A 21,380-nucleotide genomic window follows, 5' to 3' on the forward strand; every position below is an offset into this window, starting at 1 on the left:
GAAAAAGAAAATAATACTCACTGTTTTTCTTTTAGAATTTCAGATTTATTGAAATCATCTTCAAATGTTTCACTTCCGTTGTCACGTTGTGTTTAATAATATTCCAATCCATCCGCTGTCATGACCAGTACAAAACAATGCCCCTGTCAAAAACAAGAACAACTATGAGTAATAAGGCACGATTGGAACATAAATTATATTTGGTAAATATAAATCATTATTTAAATATACAAATAATAAATATTTTTCAATTTTTATACATTTTATTAAAAAAAAAACGATATTGATTTTTTTTAGATAAACACGATAACAATGAGATGAATCAGTAAACATAATATAGTATATTATTGACCGAATTTATATTTCAAACTGTATTTAATATTTTTTTTAAATGCTGCGCAAAATAAATTGCTTAGAGTTAAGAGAAATATTTCTAGAAGTAAAATTTATGAAAATAAAGAGATGACAATTTTTCTTTTTTTATAGGCAAGAGAGAATCCTGAACCGGTATTTGACATTTCAGAATGTTCATTAAAACAGGTCCCATCAGGAACTTACACATTGTGCAAAGTGTTCAGGAAAAGGACACTTTTGTTAAACAATAACAAATTAAGTTCACTTGCAGGTGGAGGTGCCTTAAGTGATCTTTCACTTTTAACTATTTTAGACCTCAGTTCTAATGAACTCAATAGTTTGCCTTCTGATGTTCGAAATCTCGTCTCTCTCGAGGTAAATTAGCATTTCGTTAAATATAAGTAAATAAATAAAATAAACAAACAATCAAACTATAGAAAATAGTAAATATATAGAAAGTATAGAAAATAATTTCAATTTCTAACTAAAGCAACATTATTCCAGAAATTGTTTCTTCAGGATAATAATTTAAAGAGATTGCCAAATGAAATTGTCAATTTAGGAAATCTAAATGTCCTAAATGTCTCAAAGAATAATCTAAAAGAATTACCGGAATTGTTGGGAGAACTGAGAAAGCTGACAATTCTAAATATTAGTTTTAATAAAGCCATAAAATGCCTACCAAAGTCATTAGGTTACGCACAAAAAATAATACAATTAGAAATAGATGGACTAAATCATCTTTCATATCCTCCAAAGGATATTCTCGATGGAGGTGCAATTGTGATTATAGCATTTTTATCAATTGAATGTGGTATTGAATATAATCCAGAGGAAACATTTGTAGAGACTGAACAAATAAAAAATGTAAATAGTGAACAAGTTAAAACTTTTTATCAAAATAAGGACAACGACACTCAGGTAGAAAATTCGAAAAACAAAGAAAATAATAATTCCCACAAAATCATCTCTCATTGTCTCTCATCTACTGATCAAAAAAAAAATTCCTAACGCATTTATTTTTATTTTTAGGCAACTCTCATTCTACTAGCAAAAGCAAAGGCATGTTTCCTAACAATTTGGAACATTTAGAAAAATTTTTTTCCGTTTAAGGACAAATTTCCTTTTGTTTTTTTGTTGGCTGTATTGGTTTGAATTTTTATTTCTATTACCTAGGTTTATTATTTTATTATTTTTATTACTATTATTTTTATTACTATAATTTTTATTAATATTATTTTAATTATTATTACTGTTATTGTTCTATAATTATTTATACTTTTACATTGTCATTCATACTTTCTTTTTTAATTTTCATGCGATATCATTTCACAGATTCAAAAAACTATCAATACTTAAATAATAATTTAAACTTATTTTTTAGGAACAAAGGCAAAGTGCACTTTTGGAAGTCGAAAGAAACATGAAGGAACAAAAAGAATTAGAATTGGGATTACAGTCGATGTTGAAAAATAATAAGAAAAAGGTAAAAAAAAAATTACTAATTGGTACAAATTTTTATCAAATAGAAAATAGAACTAAAGATTGAAATTTTTTTTCAGCTTTTGGAGGATTTAGTATTACAACAGTCACAACTGGAACAGGAAATTGTTAAAGTTCAACAAGAACGAGATGTCAATAAGGCTAAATTACTCTCCCATATTTATGACGGTATTCAAATTTTGTTCTCTTAAAGGAAATTCATAGAATTTCAAATTCCAATTCAAAATATATTGAAAAAACTGTTTAATTAAAAGAAAAAAAATTATTTTTACTTTTTTTTACAGCTGAAAAAGAAGCGGACGCAGTGATAAAACAATTTCTTAAGACAAGTGAAGAAGAAAGACTTACTCAGGCGACGTTAACCGAGCAAGAAAAACGTGAAGAAATGCAGTTGCTCAATGCGAGTTGTTCACAGCATTTGCTTCGAACAAAAGATACCCTCAGTAAGAAATAAATAAAAATATATCTCTGATAGAAATTAATTTCTGATAGAAATACATTTCTGATAAAAATATATTAAAATTATACATACATCCAATGAAAACTTATTTTTGATAGAAAAATATTTCCAAACGAAAATATATTTCTGAAATATATTTCTAACGAAAAAAATATGTTTCTAACAAAATTAAATTTCTGACAAATAGTTTCACTCGTGACAAATTTCTCAGAGAAATTTATTTATAATCAAAAATACTTTATTTCATTTAAACTGAAAAATATTTATTACAGTGTCAATGGAGGAACTTTTGAAAGAAGAATTGCTGAGGGAAAATAGGCTGGCAGAGTACGCAAAGTTTCGGGATTATAATGCTCGTTCTCTACTGAGCATGTAAGTAAAAAAAAATTTACTATAAAAAGTTATAATAAAATTAAATTATTTCTGAAATTTATGTTTTCAAAAAAACAATTTCCTTTTCTTTAAAAATTGTAACCGTTTATTGAACTTTGATTATAGTGAAGTGAAGAATAACGACAATCTAATGCAGATTATGAAAAATCAAGAGCGAAATAGACAAGATTTGGTAGAAAGATTGAGAAAAGATGAAGCATTGCAGAAAGCTGCTGTTGCTGCATTGCTAGAACTCAGTGATGCAAGATCATGGAGTATAGTTCAACAAGTCAATTTAGTTCAGTCACAACTTGCAACACTGACAAATATTGAATTGGAAAGAAGAAAACTTGAGATGAATCAGCAACTCGTAATGAATATTTTATTATCATTTCTATTAAGAGTCCTCTCGACTTTTATTTTATTTATTTATTACTTGAATTTACAAAGACTATTCAATTATTTATTATTTTATATTTTCAGAATGATATTGCTGACAAGAGGGTGACATTAAGTGCGATACTTTTGGACCTATTAGAACAGCAAGAGAAACGACGGGAGGAACTTTTAGATACAATTAAACATATTGAGGAATACCGTGATACGAGTGTAATTATGAAATACAACATTTTTTTCCTTTTTAATGGTTAAAGACAAAACTCAATACTTTTTTCTTTTTCAATACTTAAAGACGAAACTCAACATTTTTTCTTTTTTAATGTTTGAAGACGAAACACAATACTTTTTCTATTTTAATGTTGAAAGACGAAACTCAAATTTTTCCTTTTTAATCGAAACTCAAAATTTTTTTTTCTAATTTTAAAGACGAATATTAAGAAGAAATTTCTTTTCAGCCAACGAGGAGGAGCAGTTTATTCTGGTTAATGCAATATCAATCACTGATGGATGCAAGACCTCAAGGACTGTTAGAAACTTTAGAACCAACATTAGTTCGACACGTAGCGATAGCAGGGGTTTTACATTGTTTGCCATTTTTGACAACATTGCCGTCGATGTTACCTGACATTGACGACGAACAATTGAAAGCAGTACGTAAAAATAAATCATATTTGTACATTTTCCCCACAGCCCTATTTCTATCATTTATTTTCTCTAACTTTGAATTAATAAAAAGTCGACCACTAATTCAATTTTAATTAAATCATTTCATTTTTCTGAATTTGCTAACAGATTGGAATCAACAGTGACGTTGACAGAGCAGCGATAAAATTGGCAGCGGAAAATTATTTATCAGAGAAAAAATTAAATTCACATGAACCAATAATCATTCCTTCAGCTCCTATTGATGATCATCCTTCTGCCCCACCAGAAGAGGCACCCTGCACGAGTACATCTATTCAAGAAAATACACAAAGAATGAATACAACAGAATGTGTTGTTTGCATGGATTCACAAGTGAGTTTTGAAATTTTCATTTGAATATTTTTTTTGAAACTATTTCACAAAAATCTAACAATTAACTCGAAAATAATTTTCTTCTAGTGTGACATAATTTTCTTTCCCTGCGGACATCTTTGCTGTTGCGCAATTTGTACAGAAATGATAACCTCGGAATGCCCCATGTGTCGAAGTGAAATAACTCGAAAAATAAGGGTTATTCAGCCTTGAAAAGAACATTTTTTCCTAAAGATTTCATTTTCATTTTGAAATCTCATAATTTAAAATTTTACGATTTCAAAAAATTCGTATTTTAATAATTTCGAACGTAATAATTTCAAAAAATTCATAAATTCAATTTCGTAGTATATTAAAGCGTAGAAGCATTTTTAAATTTCATATTTTATGTAAATAGAATGGCTAGAGTAGATTTGTATTTTTCGAAAGTAATAAAATTTAATATAATACAAAAATGAAGAATCGAAACAAGTCTTCAGTTTTAAAAATATCTTTTTTAAAAAAAAAGATTAAAAAAAAACAAAAGCTTTGTAATTAGTATTTTTTTATCAGAATTTTAAATTTATATTTAGTATTTTGTATGTTTGTTATATTGAAAAAATATTTCGAAAGTATAGAGATATAATCTCAATTTAATTTTTTGTTTATTAAAAGTTGTAGTGCCTCTTAAATGAATTATTGAATATTCCTCCGTATTCATAATTTAGTAACACTATATAAGTAGTGACGATAATTATTGGAAAGATTATTGAAAATATAATTAATATAATTATACAAAAATATAATTATCAAAATCTCGCCCATTATTGAAAATTTTCTAAGGCATAATAATATCGTGTCACTATTCAGTTTCAGTGCTTTCCACAAAAAATTTTATTCCAAAAAAATTGTAAAAAAAAATATTTCAGAAAAGTTCTGTAGAGAAGTTAAGCTTTTCTTATATACAATTTAAGTGTTTCTTTTTTTTTTAAAGTTGCACAAACATAATATAAGCCAAGTAATTTATAAATAAACATTCATAAAGCGAACATTTTTTTAAAAAGACAATTTGTATCTTATTCTATATATTGTAAATATACAATAAAAAATAAATACTTATTGATATTTTTAATGTCTACAAACTTTTACAAACTGGCTGTAATAAGAATAATTTAACAGTTAATTATAAATAATCATTCCTGTTTTGTGAATTTACAGTAAAAAAAAAAGATTCAGTCATTTTGACAGTGTTTCCTGCACGTCAAGAATAGTTTATTCACATTTCTTAATTGTAAATATATGTAAATTAATTGCGGTGAATTTTTTAGAGAAAGTTAAGAATAACATTCAATTTTTTTTATGACGCTTCGTACTTTGTATAAAAAATATTTGATTTTCCGATAACGTCAAATATGAGTATAATAATTCTATTTTCTAAATTTGTATTTATTCGTCTTCTTGCATTTCTCCAGTATCTTCATCTGGTTTTGATGTGCTTAGTTGCTTCTTTTTTGCTGTAGCATCTTTTTTCTCTTTCTGAGTTTTCTTAAAGTTTTCTAAGGCCTCATTTAATGGTGACTTAAATTGATCAAACTCAATATCTTCAATTGCTTGAATAACATCTGAACCACTTATTGTTTTGCGATTATGTTTTTTTGCTATCGAATTCGCCGTGGATGTTAAATAGAGGATAAATATCGAAGAAGCTTTTGCAACTGCGAGCCGAGCATCTTTTCCAACTGAAATTCCATCTGGTAAGGCTTCCTTAATAATTCTAGTTACAACCGCATTTGGAAGATTTAGATCCTCTAATTTTTCAGCCATCTGATAGTAAACAAATTTGTCATTTTTCTTAAAGTTTGAAGCAGAATTTTTGTAATAGTGTTTAGAAATTAAACAAGAAAATATTGTTTATATGTAAAAAATATTTAAAATAACTAATTTTATTTATAATTTAAACAAAGTACGTTATATTAAAATATTGAATTTTGATTCATTTCTTTTTAATTTTAATTAATAATTAATTTCATTAATTTCAAGAATGAGTATTTAAAAACTAAATTTGAGGTTAGGTTTTTAATTGATAGTTTGTTTGGCATTACTTACATTTGTTGGTGTGTAAACAAAATACTAAACAATGCACTTGGAATATATTACTTATTAACATTAATTCACGATTAAAATTGGGAAATAATTTAAGTATTTAACAAAATGCTAGATGCATTTACCGCCACACATAATTTTTTTATTTGTGTATAAACGAGAAACAAACGTTTTTTTTGTTATTCAAATCGGAAGTTATGAATGCGCAGTCATTTCCTGTTGCGATCGCGGGGAATTCAAAAATTCTGCTTTTTATTTCTTTTTATAGAAAAAAAAGTAAGTACTATTTTAAATATACCAACTATTGTCAAATAATAATTAATCAAAAGGTGATACCTAAATCTATCAAATTCTATAAATAAATCATGTTTTTTCAAGTTCTAGCACAGACAACTAGCGCTCTACTTCACAAATCGGATGAAGACAAAACCAGTTTTACATTTTTAGATTCTCTTTTCCATTCTATATTTCATGATCCAAGATTAAAAATAGCAATTTCGTCGTCTGCAAGCAAGTCTGCCACACAACTATTTGACACATAAAAAGTGTCGTATGTCAAAGTGACAGTAGGGATTCATTTAAAAGAAAATTAATTGTCACAAAGTGTCAAAAAATCAGATACATCATTTGGAGGAAAATGTCAAAAATAGAAGAAGGAAATGCTCACATTCGACAGGCAGAAAAAAGGTAAGTCTGTTAAAATTTAGAATATTGACTGTCTTTATTGAACTGAACGTTATAATTTATTTATTATTCAATTAAAATATTTCTTTTCAGCCTGAAGACAAGTTTATTGAAATGGAGACCAGATTACGAAGTTGCTGCTGATGAATACAATCATGCAGGTAAATTTCCCTATTAATTTACATTTATGAAATAGACTCACCCAGTTTTGTTTTCTTTATAGCAACATGTTTTCGTATTGTCAAATCATATCAACAATGTAAGGATTGTTTAATGAAAGCAGCTGACTGTTTCAAGCAAAATAGATCGTATCCTTTTATAATCAATCTTTTTCCAAATGACACTATTTTAATGCTACTGAATTTAAAATTACAGACGATTCTCTTTAATCAATATTTTAAAAAACATCCATTATTTATAATTTGTAATTTTTCTTAACAATTAAATTAATAGATGGTTCCATGCGGCCAAGTAAGTAATTCGAATTTCTATTTTTTTCCCAAATATTTTAAAATTACTAATAGTTCTTTTTTTTCGTCACCTTTAGGAGTTTCGAGCAAGCCCTACTAATTTGTAAGGAAATGGGAACTTTATCAGAAGTTCCAAAGTTAGCACATTCGGCGTGTACTTTATATCAACAACATGGATCTCCGGAATCTGGAGCAACTGTTTTGGACAAAGGGGCAAAATTAGTAGAAGCTACGGAACCTGTAATGGCACTGGAATTATACAAACGAGCAGCTGACGTTGTCATGGTATTTTTTTTTTGTTTTTCTAAACTAATTGAATTGCAAGTAATTTGTTACTTTTATATTTTTTGTCACGTAACAGGGTTGCCACAAAAATTTAATTTTGTTTTCCCCAGACTTTCCAGACATAATTTTGAATTTTTTCGTGATTCTAAAGAATAGTCTGAATCACTCTAAAAATTATTAGATACTGAAAAAAATGTTCTATTACATTTATTTACGAATTTCCTTAATTGTAAAATTATTCAAAAACACCAATAACTTCATTTTTAAATAAATATTTAATCATTATTTTTCCATAGGAATTATGATTTTCAAAAATTTCAAATTCAAACACTTTGAACTTCAATAAATAATGAAAATATTGTTGTAAAACACGAAGAAATAGAACACTCCGAGTCAAAGACTCAGAGTGCTCGATTTCTTCACGTTTTATATAAATAATTACAATTTTTAACTAAAATTCTTCGTTAAATCAATTATTTTTAATAATTTTTGAAAAAGTTCTTTGATAATTTTAAATCCTTTGTGAATTGTTTATTAAAAGTATCTTGACAAATTTTAATAAAATTTTTAAAAATAATTTCTTTTTTCGAGAAATTTTATTAAAATTGTATTAAAAATAATTGAATTTCTCCAAAAAAATTTATAAGAGTTTTTGAAGTAATTGAATGTCTCTAAAATTTTTATTATTTATAAAAATAATTAAATGTTTGCGTAGAATTTTATTAAAGTAGACGATATATTAAAAATCATTGAATTGAGAAAAGTTTTTGAAAATAATTGATATTTTGCAAATAATTTTATTAAAATTTTTGAAAATAATTGAATTTTGGAGACAAATTTTATTATTTAGAAAAATAATTGAAACTTTGACTAGAATTTTTGTATATTTTTGAATATAATTGAATTTTATTACCATTTTTGAAAATAATTGAATTCTTGAGACGAATTTTAATAATATTTCTTTTTAAATAATTGAATTCTTTTGTGAAATTTTATTGAAATAGTAGACATTGAAAATTAACTGAATTTACTTTAAAGTAAAGAAAATAACTGAATTATTAAAATTATTTTTAAAAAAATAAATTGTAGCAAAAATTTTTAAAATAATTGAATTTCTTTAATGAATTTTAATAAAATTTTTAAGAATAATTACATTTTTCGAGGAATTTTATTAAAATTGTATTAAAAATAATTAAATTGCAAAAAGAATTTTATTATTTATATGAAAATTTTTGAATTCCTGTAATGAAAATAATTGAATTATTGCAAAGAAATTTAAAATAAATAATTTGTAAATAATTGAGGACTTGGATCCAATAACTCGCCCGACGCTCGAAGGCACGCGCTAATACCAGTCGGGTAGCAGTGAGTGGCCCAGAGGCGCTCACTGCTCACTGACTGGCAGTTGCGCGTTCCTCCTAGCGTCGGGCGAGTTATTGGATCCAAGGCCTCAATTGAATTTTTGTAAAATTTTTATTATTTGTGAAAATAAATTAAATGTTTGAGTAGAATTTTATTAAAAATTTTTAAAAATAATTGAATTCGTTTTGAAAATTTTATTAAAATTTTCAAGAATAATTACATCTTTCGAGGAATTCCATTTAAAGTCATTAAGATATTAAATTTGATTAAAGTATTTACAGTATTTATAGTAATATTGACATTAAATTAAAATATTAAAAATAATTGAAATTTAATTTTATTATTTATGAAAATAATTGAATTCCTGTAAAAAATTTTATTTTTAAATAATTGAATTCTTTTGGAGAATTTTATGAAAACATTCGATATTGAAAATTATTTAATTAAGAACAATTTTTGAAAATAATTGAAGTTTTGCACAGGAATGAAGAATTAATTAATTAAGTTATTTAAAATAAATTATTGTCAGAAGTAGAAAAAATTGAAGGTTTTGTATTAGAATTCGTGGTAATTTCATAGTTCATGAGTCAAACAAAAAGACACACAAATTCAGAATTATCTTATAAATTCTAAACATTTAATTCTTTCCAGTACTTTGAATAAAAATCCCTGATTTCCCTGATTTGTGGCAACCCTGACGTAAGCAATTTGTTACTTCAAACATTATATTTTTCGTTACCCAAGTAATTTATTTTTATAATAATAATAGGGAGAAGATAGTCCACGACAAGCAGCAGAGTACATGAGTAAAGCAGCAAGGATTCTCGTGAAATTAAAAATGTACGATCAAGCAACGGACGCAATTCGTAGGGAAATAGGAATGCATCAACAAATTGACCACACGCCTTCTATAGGACGATTAGCAGTTGTATTAGTTCTCGTGCAACTTGCTCGAGGCGATCAAGTTGCGGCGGAAAAAGCCTTCAAGGAATGGGGCAACTGCTGTGATGTTCCAGAAGTAAATTTCTCAGGGCATAAAATTTTCTTTACAATTTTGCAGTAGAGACTTGCAAAATTTTCTGAATACTACTTTCTACTTTTAGGTGCAAACTTTGGAAATGTTATTACAAGCCTATGACAACGAGGATGCAGATGCAGCAAGAACAGCTTTAAATAGTCCTTTCATCAAACACATGGATGTAGAATATGCAAAATTAGCCAGAGGACTTCCCCTACCTCAACAAGAGTACGCTGTACCACCTGCAGGAATTCGCGCAAACGCTGCGGAATCTTACATTTCTCCTAACGCCAGTAAACTTACAGGACAAGCCACAGTCGAAGCGGAAGTTAATCGAGTAAACTATTCAGATAAACCAAACTAATTTTTATTTTCACAACGAATTATTTCGCCCTAGTATTTATATTCTGAAAAATTATTTCTACCTAGTATTTATTTCCCCGACGAATTATTTCCACCAAGTAAATACAAGGTTACAAGTAATTTACAAATAGTAAATTATTTTAAATTAAAAACAATTTTTTTCAACAGGAAAGCCAAGAGGCCACAACGGAGAATAAATCAGAAGCTAAAGCAACAGAATCGAGTTCAGCACCTTCACAACCGGCAAGTCAAGTTGAAGAAGATGATGAATATGAAGGTGGATTATGTTGATCACTTTTATTGCACACATTACTAGCTCAGAATTTAGCTTTCTTAAGAGAAAAAACAAAAATATTGGCATTCCTTCTGTAGAAAAACAATTCTTTTTACGTTTAAAATTAAAAGTATGTATCTATTTTTTAAAATGCAATTTCTCAACAACTCAACAACTTTCAAACATAATTCAAAACTAAAAATCAGAAATTTTTGTGAAAAAAAAATTACAGATTATGGATATTTATCTCTGATTCCTGCACATCTTTAAGGTATATAATATAAATAATAATTATTAAGTGAGCACATAGAAAATGAGAAAACAATTGCGATAGGTATATTAATTATCTAAACGCTAATCCTAAAAACATTATAGTATTTTAAATAAAAATGTTACAGTTAAACATTTCATAATCTAATTAATGTATTTAAAAAAAGTGCATTTAATTTAGTGAATTGGTTCTTAATGAAATAAATTTAATAATATTCTAGTCTAATGATGGAGATTCCGAGTACAATAATATTTATTTAATATATATTATTATTAATATATAATAATAATAATAATAATAATAAAAATTAAATAATAAAAAAGAATAGTAGTAAAAAATTAATAACCGTACATATTATTATATATTAATAATAATTAATAATTTCTATTATTTTAATATACTTTCTAGTCTGTTGACTCTTTAAAAAAAAAATTTTGTTATTAAGATTTTTTCTGAAATAGATTTACTTCATTAGGTTTTTAATAATCTTTTTAATTACATATTTAAGTTTGAAAATATGTGCAAATATAATAATAATGATAATAATAATAATAATGTTATCATATATTGAAATAAAAAAATGTTGAAAAATATTTTATAATTATCTTTCCTGTATAACTATTAAATTAACGTAAAATATTTCAAATATTTCTAATCTGATTAGTCGCTAATGTTTAGAATTTACATGCGCTTATTTAATTACTATGTGATTACACCGTTAAAAAAGTAATTTAAATTTGATTTTTATTTCTGAACATTTCTGATAAAGACACAATGTATATTAATTTTTAATTTTAACAAATAAATTATTATTGTTTCTTGTTATTTTTTTTACTGTAAATTTTTTTGCACATATAAAAAAAAGAAATGGCACAAGAGAAAAATAAAGGTGAATTTTATTTGAAAAATTTGGAAAGCAGTCAAGAAAACCAAGCATTGAGAATGTAAATTTCAGACGAAGTTGCAGACGCTTTCAGTCATTGGCTCTTTAATTTATGAATTTAGAAATAAAATCAAAAATATGGAAATTTAATTCTTTAAAATAAATTCAATGAATCAATAGAAAATTCTTATTCTTCGAATAAGTAAATAGAATATTTTTTGAATAATTAACGCTCTACTTTGTATTATTGATTGAAAAAATTAAATTGGAATAACAAAATATAGAAACAATAATAATAAAAAAATAAAATAATAATAATATAAATAATAAAAATAATGATAATAATGAATAAAAGGTAAAATGTACAAGTAATAATAATAATATTTTGTGAACGTGAAAAATATATTTTCAAAACTATTTTTCGATTTTCATGAAAAATACTAACAAAAATATATTTTCAAAACTATTTTTCGATTTTCATGAAAAATACTAACAAAAATATATTTCAAACGAAATCAAAATGAATTTAATAGAAACGTTTTTTCTTTCTATACAACTGTAACGAAATTCCTAGACAACCTTCTCCCCCTCTTCTAAACATCCCTGGACCATCCCTCCTACGCATCCTTCATGCAACTGCGTTTAGGGAGAGAAGGCCCAAAAAGGGCAGTTCTAAACTAGACCTCGTTCGACATAGAAGTATACAAAGTTACGGCTTTGTATCCTTACTTTTATGTAACAATTAACAAGTATAATAAATAACTATTTTATTCACGAGTAAATTGTGTTATTAATTATTTTAACAAATAATAATTTAATTTCTCTCGAATAATAAATAAAGAATAATAAATTGCTACGTACAATTTATTATCTTTGAATATTTATTATTCGAAGTGAAAGATAATAAAAATCCCGTCACAAAATTGGCGATCCTGCCAGGATACGTGTTGAGTTTATTCTTTTTACGGAAAGTGATACTCTAAAACCGTATCTTGAAACGAACGTTTAATAAATTAACCGCGAGTGAAAAGTGACGGATGTATTTTGATTTTACAATCAACAAACAAGGAAAAAATTAAAGAAAAGAAAATTCAGCTTCATAATCTTTGTGATTTTTGAGTAAAACTAGCGGCTGAATCAAGTAGGTCCTATATTACGTAAACTTGAAATCTCAAAGATTATTTATTGGGAACGTAAATCAGTACGGTAAAACCCAGAAGAAACAACCAGGAAGGAGCTTTACCAGGACACTGGAGCGCATTAGGACAACAGGCATCGATTACAGAGGATAGCAGAGGCAAGTAAAAAAAAAAAAAAAAAGAAAAAAAAATCGACGAAAACTTAGATAGAAATTTTGTAATTTAGACTAGGCGTTGGTATACTCCTGGTGTTCCAGAGCACTGCCATCGTTAATAAATCAAAAACTGAATCCGAATTAACCTTGTATGTACTCCATGTAGACGGATTGTACAAGTGAGGATTATAAAAAAAAAACACTTTTAGAAAATTAATTGTAACGCGTTCGGTATGCACACACCCGACACTCGAATTATAGTATACACAATTTAAAACTTAAAGATCAAACTGGCTTTAAATTCATATTTAAAATATTTAACGGGTTTCAACGAAAGTTCTCAGAAAAATTCCTTAAATAATAATCCAATTTCACCCTCTATAATAACTCCAAAAATGAACTCAACCACTGACGATATTAACCAAGAACAATCAACTTTACAGTTAATTTTAAACAAGTTAACCCTTATCGAAGAAAATCAAAAAATTCTTAACGACGAAAATACTAAAAGAGCGGACGAAATAAAATTTCTTGCCCAAAAACACAGTTTACTACAATTGACAGAAGACGATGAAACAGATTATACAGAACAAGATAAAGAACAGAAACCGAGAAAATTCCTTTCCGAGCACGGAAGAACATCAAAATACATAGAAACGGACGTCGATGAAGAATTTCAAGAATTACATAATGCAGGGACCCATTCACAACGGGCGATCGGCGACGAAAACGGCATCGGCGCGCAGTCCATATCCCAGCGTATGGTTGCAGACGCAACTATACCAGCAAAGGACATGATCCGAACAATAGAGACTTTAAACGGACAAGACGACGTGGGGGTCCAAGACTTTATTTTAAACGTTAAACGTGCTGTTTCTAAATGCTCGCAACCTGACCTTCTTTTAGACATGATAAAAACCGAAAAAATTCTAGGTAACGCTAAACGTGCTATTCGACATTGTCCCGCTAACAATTTCGAAGACCTTTTTAAATCCCTCAAAATTAACCTTTATTCAGAAACTTCCGTAGAATTATGCAGGACTAAATTAGAAAGTTGCAGACAAAACAACGATTCAGTACAACTGTATAACCAAAAATATAGACAGGTTTTTAACGAATTAAAATATGCCATTCAAGCCAAACACTCGGGATCGATAGCCAGAAAAATTGCCCTTCAAATAGAAGAACAGGCAGCTATAAAAAGGTACATAATGAACCTTCGCGACGAAATCGGGAGCCAGGTTCGGCCTTTAAAACCTGTAACTATTACCGACGCACAACAGGAAGCATTGGAAGCCGAAACTTGGTACCGCGAGAAACTAAAAAATAGACTTCTAACTACTTCTAAATCGCAATTCCAATCAAATCTTCAGAGACACGAAAATGTAAACCGGAGAACACCTTCGTATCAAAGTGCTAATAATAAAGGAAATCAATTCGAGCCGCCTAACCACAACTTACCACTAGCTCAACGTTTCACAATGTCATGTACCAACTGTAAAAAAATTGGTCATACTGAAAATCAATGCCGGTATCAAAAACAAAATACAAATTTTCACGGGACACAGAATCAAACACGACCCCCTCAGAGAGTTCATTACACAGCGGAGGCCTTAGTGGAAGAAGAGACAAGCGACAAAGAGTTAGAAAACGTAGAAACAATAGAGAACAAGTCGATCGAATTAGTTGCATATCCGGAAGATTGCAATCAATTATTATACAACCCATTGGATTCGAAAGAGACATTCGACTCCTCGTGGATACAGGATCTTCCATAAATTTAATAAAAGAATCACACCTTCCCCAAAATTTCCCTAAAGAAGCATGCGAAAAAAAATTTCAAATGGGCAACGATACACAAACCGCTAAGTACAAAGCAGAAATAAATTATATTAACAAAAATCATGTTGTATACATAGTACCCAACGATTTCCCACTACCAGAAGATGGTATATTAGGATTACCGTTTTTGCAACAATACTTGTATAGACTATCCAACACAAAACTGCGATTAAACGAACAAGAACACGAATTAATAGAGGATGGAATCTTAATACCTCCCAATCAAATTAAATTAATTCGCATACCGGTTACAAAAATAAAAGGGACTGTAGGGATTTTTGATAACCCTTTTATACCAGATTCAATCTACACTATTCAAGATAAAACTGTGACTGTTCCCATTAGTAATAATTCTCCATCATCGAAACATCTCAACTTGAATGATATTAAATATCAATATATTACATCCAATGTCCCAGAACCAGGAGTTATGTATATACCTGCTAATGAATTAGCAAAAAGAATACAATTGCTCAATGATAATACGCGGATTAATCACGTGGAAACAGGTTTTAAGGAAAATATTCTAAAAATCATTCACTCATATCACGACATTTTCCGATTACCAGGCGACCCATTACCGGGTACAAATCTCGCTCACCACAAAATTACTCTCAAAGAAGACAAGATAATTAATACGCGTTCATATCAACCACCAAAAGTCCATGAAACAGAGGTATCCACCCAAGTAGGAGAAATGTTTGGAGCAGGTGTTTTACGGCATTCCAATTCACCTTATAACTCACCAGTGTGGATAGTCCCCAAAAAATCAGATGCATCTGGCAAGAAAAAGTGGCGAGTTGTTATAGACTTCAGGAAAATTAATGAGATTACGGATCAAGATTCTTATCCAATACCTGTGATAGATGACATTATTTATAACTTGGGAAATGCTAAATTTTTCTCCGCTTTCGATCTTAGTTCTGGTTTCCACCAAGTGCCAATGGAGGAAAGCTCTAAGAAATTCACCGCCTTTTCTACACCTGACGGACATTTTGAATTCGAAAGAATGCCTTTCGGTTTAAAAAATTCCCCAGCAACATTCCAGAGAATGATCAACACTGCATTAAACGGTCTTATTAATAAAGTTTGCATGGTTTATCTGGACGACATTGTAGTTTATGGTTCGACAGTTGAAGAACATAATAAAAATTTAGTGATACTTTTTGAAAGATTGCGTCAAACTGGATTAAAACTACAGCCAGATAAATGCGAATATTTAAGGCCTGAGTTAGAGTACTTAGGGCACATAGTAACTAAGGACGGAATTAAACCCAATCCTAACAAAACAAAAGCAGTATCCGAATTTAAAACCCCACATAATTTGACTACTCTAAAATCATTTTTAGGTCTTTCGGGATATTATAGAAAATTTATAAAAAATTATTCTACCATTGCGAAACCACTTACCGAACTAACCAAAGACTCAAAGGAATTTCTTTGGACTTTAAACTGCCAAACAGCATTTGACAAACTAAAAACATCCTTGTGTCATGCACCCGTTTTAAAATATCCAGACTTTGCGAAAGAATTCACTCTCATTACGGACGCTTCGAATGTCGGCTTAGGAGCTATCTTATGTCAAGACGGTCACCCTTGTTACTATATTTCAAGAACATTGAATGCACCCGAATTAAATTACACTACTACGGAAAAAGAACTTCTTGCCATTGTATGGGCAGTTCAAAGATTTAGGCAATATTTGTTAGGCAAAAAATTTAAGATTCTTACCGATCACCAAGCCCTAAAGTGGTTATTTAATGTAAAGGATGCTTCTTCTAGACTGATGAGATGGAGGCTTAGGCTCGAAGAATATGATTATGAAATAGAATACAAAAAGGGTTCTGAAAATACTGCAGCTGACGCTCTTTCTCGTATATGTCATATTAACAACAATGGTAATGTAACGCAATCTAAACAAAGTGATTTTAACTTAGAAGAAGAGTTACCCGATATCGAAATTATTGATACACCTTTGGAAAGGGATCTTACAACACCAGAACCTCTAAACAACGAAGCACAAAATCCATCGAAGGTACATTCATCGGACATGAATGAATCTAATACTTTAGACTTCGAAGAACTATTGCCGAATATAGATTTACGACTTAACACAGAAGACTTACCACAAATAATAGACCCTTCACCTACTAGAACAGACGATCAACAACTTGTTAAAGAATATTATAAATGGTTTACGAATCGAACCGAAAGTCGGGAATCTGAAAAACCGAATGCAAACGGAAAATTATGGAGGGAATTTAACAAACGATTTACTAACAATCCAAATATTAAAGTGTTACCACCATACAATGAAAAAGATTGGCTTCAAATACTCGACAATACAGCACGTTGGACAATCTCGAAAAAACTCACTATCTTAAAAATGCATTTTAACGACCCCACTTTCACATCGACCGAAAGAGTAAAGTTGAAAATTTTGATATCTTTTATCAGTCATAAGTACCCACAACTTAAGATTCATACCTGCTACAATTCTACCTCTGAATTATCAGAGAAAGAAAAGAAACAAATTATCGCCGAGAGCCATGGATCCATAATGGCTCAACATTTTGGCGAAAACAAATCGATTCAAAGAGCACGTGAATTAGGAATTTGGAAGAACATGGAGAACGATATAATAGACTATATTAAAAAATGCGACACATGCCAGACTCAAAAACTAACGAGAATTAAGAGAAAATCGGAAGCAATAATTCCTGACACTCCAACAGAACCCAACGAGAAAATAGCAATGGATATTTTTGGCCCATTACCGGTAACTTCTGAATCAAACGAATATATACTTTCGATTCAAGATATGTTGACAAAATATCTTATATTAATACCCTTAGTGAATACCCAATCCGAAACAATAATCGAAAAACTTTTTGACCATTACATCTACATTTTTGGATCACCGAAGCATATTTTGACAGATCAGGGACAAAATTTAGTATCGGAACTTATGCAAAATTTTGAAAATTTGTTCAGAATTCAACATATTAAAACTACGGCTTTTCACCCACAGAGTAATGGTAGTTTAGAGAGAGCTCATGGCACGATTAAAGATCTAATTAGGACAGCAATGACAGATTTACATACTGAATGGGACAATACACTTAAATTCATATGTATGGCTTACAATACAATGCCACATGAAGGGACTGGATTCAGTCCGTTTCAACTTACATTCGGGCGCAATGCAAATGTACCTTCTGTGTTAGCAACAACTCCCAGTATAAAATACTCAGAACTAGTGAAACTCTGGCAAGAAAGACACGAACGTTACATCGGTAAAGCTCGAGAAAAGATCCAAAAATCTAAGGAAAAGTACAAACGAATACAAGATGCGAAAATTATTCTACCTCAAAAACTGTTTGACATCGGAGACCTTGTAATGATAACCAACACAAAAGAAAATAAGCTTAGCCCCGATTGGAAAGGTCCGGCGACAATCATTAAACCGCTACCTAACAATAATTACGAAATACTTTTTAATAATCAAAGAACAGTTATTCATGCCGATAGACTCAAATTATATAACTATTGAACTTATTTTTAGGTAATAAGAAAAATGCAGAGGCTAGTTTTTATCATCACATTCATATTGGGCATCGTCTACTCTGATGTAATTTTCCAACCTGTTGTGAATACACCAATCTTTGCTGAAAATTTGGGAACCACAAGTCTCTACCACCGGACATGGAAATTAATTATAGGAGTTGACACCAGTAGCATTGAAAGCAGATTGGAACAAATACGAACATCTTATTCTAAAGCAACTGAATTATGCAATCATTGTGCCGAAGAATTTGAGATCAATATTCTTAATAATCGTATATTAAGAGTGACTGATCTCCAAACTACATTACAACAGATATTAGGATTTTCCCGTACTAAAAGAGGACTTTTAAACATCATAGGGACAATATCAAAGACTCTATTTGGTACACTCGACGAACATGATATGGATATTATAGATAAGGAGTTTGACAAAGTATATTCCGACCGAAAAATAATTACAGAAACAATAGGAAACCAAACTAGAATTATTAAAACACTTCTGAATACTGCCTCTCATGATTTGCAACTTCTAAATAAAGAATCGGGTTCTTTAATTGAGCAACTTAATCAGCTAGCTAATTCAACTAACGCGAACGCAAGAAATATGATAATTGCTAATATACTTTCCATTTGTACAATAGCAGTTAGTGAATACAGCGAAGATATTAATCTAATAATAAATGCTATAAATGATGGGAAGCATGGCATTGTACATCCCCAAATCCTCACACCAAATATGCTAATTGGAGAATTACAACGCATCGAAGAAGATACTAATTCTAAATACCCAATTAAATTAATCCCACAAAACTACCAGCACATTATTGACATCTCAGAAATAACTGTAAGCATTGTACACAAAAATTTAATCTATATCCTCAAAGTACCAGAATTAGAAGAACCAACTCTTCAAACTCTACATCTACTCCCTATACCTATTCGCCATGGAACAGGGTTCATCGCACCCATCCCATCTCATGAAATTATCCTTATAAACCAAGAGAGAACTTTCTTTGTACCCTCAGATACAACAACACTTAAAAACTGTAAAACACTAGAAGATACATACATTTGTAAACGATTGCAACCATCTTTTCTAATCAGCGAAGTCGAAAATTGCGAGACAAGTATTGTTAAACACAGATATAAGACCATTTCTGATAAAGTATGCGATTTTTCTGTATTTAAAATATCAGAAATGGCATTTATACCTCTTCACGATCCAAACCAGTTTCTTATCATCCCAGAACACGAGATGGAATTAAATGCTTTATGTGACACGAAAAATCAAATTATAACCATTAAAGAGCCGAGCTTAATTCATAGTAATTCAAACTGCATACTACATACACCAAAATCCATTCTCAAACTACATAACTCCATAGAACATAAATTCGACATTAAGTTCAAAAAGAACTTATCATTTTCAATAAGTCAAACTGATTTGGATTTATTAAGTCACCAGTTACCAATAATACAAGAATCCATACACAGGGAAAAGTTTAACTCCTTAAAACGAAGTATCGATACTATGGAAGTATCGATCCAAAGTATAAAAAATATTCGACGAACAAAATCTTGGGTAGAAAAAAGCACCGATATATTAACATATTTAGGATACACATCTTTAGCTGCAGTAACAATGTACCTTCTATATAAATCCGGAATTTGTAAATTATTTTCTAAGTTACTACCAAAAAATCTATGTATTAATTTACTCTGTGTTAAAAACAATGTTACGACGACACCAACAGTACATTACACGAGCGCACCTACAGCGCCACTACAATTAGATGAACATTTAAAAATCGTCCCTCAAAAAATAAGGTTTCGACCTTAGGGACTAAGGTCAGTCTAAGTTGGGGGGTGTAACGAAATTCCTAGACAACCTTCTCCCCCTCTTCTAAACATCCCTGGACCATCCCTCCTACGCATCCTTCATGCAACTGCGTTTAGGGAGAGAAGGCCCAAAAAGGGCAGTTCTAAACTAGACCTCGTTCGACATAGAAGTATACAAAGTTACGGCTTTGTATCCTTACTTTTATGTAACAATTAACAAGTATAATAAATAACTATTTTATTCACGAGTAAATTGTGTTATTAATTATTTTAACAAATAATAATTTAATTTCTCTCGAATAATAAATAAAGAATAATAAATTGCTACGTACAATTTATTATCTTTGAATATTTATTATTCGAAGTGAAAGATAATAAAAATCCCGTCACACAACAGTCTCGAAAGAAATGTTTTGTTTTCAGATAGATTCAATTTCAGAATTTAAATACGAGAGCTAATATAACTGACAAAAGTGTGTTTCGAAGACGCGACAAGAGGAGAATATAATACGCTTGTCTTGGCTGATAACAAGCACATTGCGTAACTGATCATACTCAACGTCAATATCTCGACATATGTATATTGAACAATATATTTATTCAAGTTCAAAATCGCAAACATTTGCAAAAATATTCTCGGAAAATTAATCCACGTGTCTTATCAAATGAAAATCAGAAAAACTCAAATAAATAAATCTCTATACATTTTTCCATAAAACAGATAAAATATTAAATGAATTAATTTACTATCGAGAGGGAGAATTGATTTTTTTTTCTTGACTAATTTGAACACTTTTGAAAAACTATTTAGAGAATGATGATGATGATGAGGATGATATAAATTGAAAGACGTGGGCAAGCTGGCACGAGGTGCTCTTGTTAAAAACTAGATAAACATATTCCTTTTCAACCTCGACAAATAAATTTTTTTTTTTTTTTTTAATGAAATTTTAAGGGAATTTTTCCTAGCGAGATATTAAAAAATTCCCGTGATTGAATGTAAATCTCGATTATTATCGACGATGAGATTAAAGTTTAATA

At 29.4% G+C, this 21,380-nt stretch overlaps 4 protein-coding genes across 5 annotated transcripts; 3 read left to right on the forward strand and 1 right to left on the reverse strand.

Moving 5' to 3' along the window:
- Window positions 1–67: 67 nt before the first annotated feature.
- LOC122506617 (E3 ubiquitin-protein ligase LRSAM1-like) lies at window positions 68–4,585 on the forward strand. Of its 2 annotated transcripts, XM_043618917.1 has the most exons (13): window positions 68–203; window positions 487–729; window positions 859–1,275; window positions 1,387–1,416; window positions 1,739–1,840; window positions 1,917–2,025; window positions 2,142–2,300; window positions 2,590–2,689; window positions 2,816–3,059; window positions 3,173–3,298; window positions 3,544–3,738; window positions 3,881–4,105; window positions 4,193–4,585. In XM_043618917.1, the coding sequence occupies exons 1-13, from the start codon at window positions 138–140 to the stop codon at window positions 4,316–4,318; spliced, it is 2,142 nt and encodes a 713-aa protein (XP_043474852.1). In that variant the 5' UTR covers window positions 68–137; the 3' UTR covers window positions 4,319–4,585. The 2 variants fall into 2 exon arrangements, with proteins under 2 accessions (XP_043474852.1, XP_043474861.1); XM_043618926.1 differs by lacking the exon at window positions 1,387–1,416.
- A 608-nt stretch (window positions 4,586–5,193) lies between these two features.
- On the reverse strand, window positions 5,194–6,388 carry LOC122506672 (DNA polymerase epsilon subunit 3-like). The gene is made up of 2 exons (XM_043618994.1): window positions 6,191–6,388; window positions 5,194–5,908 (listed from the first exon to the last, which is right to left on the reverse strand). Exon 2 carries the CDS (start codon window positions 5,906–5,908, stop codon window positions 5,531–5,533), a length of 378 nt encoding a protein of 125 aa, XP_043474929.1. The 5' UTR covers window positions 6,191–6,388; the 3' UTR covers window positions 5,194–5,530.
- Window positions 6,389–6,652: 264 nt separating this feature from the next.
- On the forward strand, window positions 6,653–11,046 carry LOC122506656 (gamma-soluble NSF attachment protein-like). Its single transcript, XM_043618971.1, has 8 exons — window positions 6,653–6,874; window positions 6,965–7,032; window positions 7,095–7,179; window positions 7,325–7,342; window positions 7,419–7,626; window positions 9,758–10,006; window positions 10,092–10,343; window positions 10,538–11,046. The coding sequence occupies exons 1-8, from the start codon at window positions 6,825–6,827 to the stop codon at window positions 10,658–10,660; spliced, it is 1,053 nt and encodes a 350-aa protein (XP_043474906.1). The 5' UTR covers window positions 6,653–6,824; the 3' UTR covers window positions 10,661–11,046.
- Window positions 11,047–12,207: 1,161 nt separating this feature from the next.
- LOC122506630 lies at window positions 12,208–20,587 on the forward strand. Its single transcript, XM_043618938.1, has 2 exons — window positions 12,208–13,094; window positions 18,499–20,587. The coding sequence occupies exon 2, from the start codon at window positions 18,511–18,513 to the stop codon at window positions 20,338–20,340; it is 1,830 nt and encodes a 609-aa protein (XP_043474873.1). The 5' UTR covers window positions 12,208–13,094; window positions 18,499–18,510; the 3' UTR covers window positions 20,341–20,587.
- The last annotated feature ends 793 nt before the right edge of the window (window positions 20,588–21,380 follow it).

This window comes from Leptopilina heterotoma, unplaced genomic scaffold (genome assembly GCF_015476425.1).
Source record: "Leptopilina heterotoma isolate Lh14 unplaced genomic scaffold, ASM1547642v1 Lhet_114, whole genome shotgun sequence".
Taxonomy (NCBI): domain Eukaryota; kingdom Metazoa; phylum Arthropoda; class Insecta; order Hymenoptera; family Figitidae; genus Leptopilina; species Leptopilina heterotoma.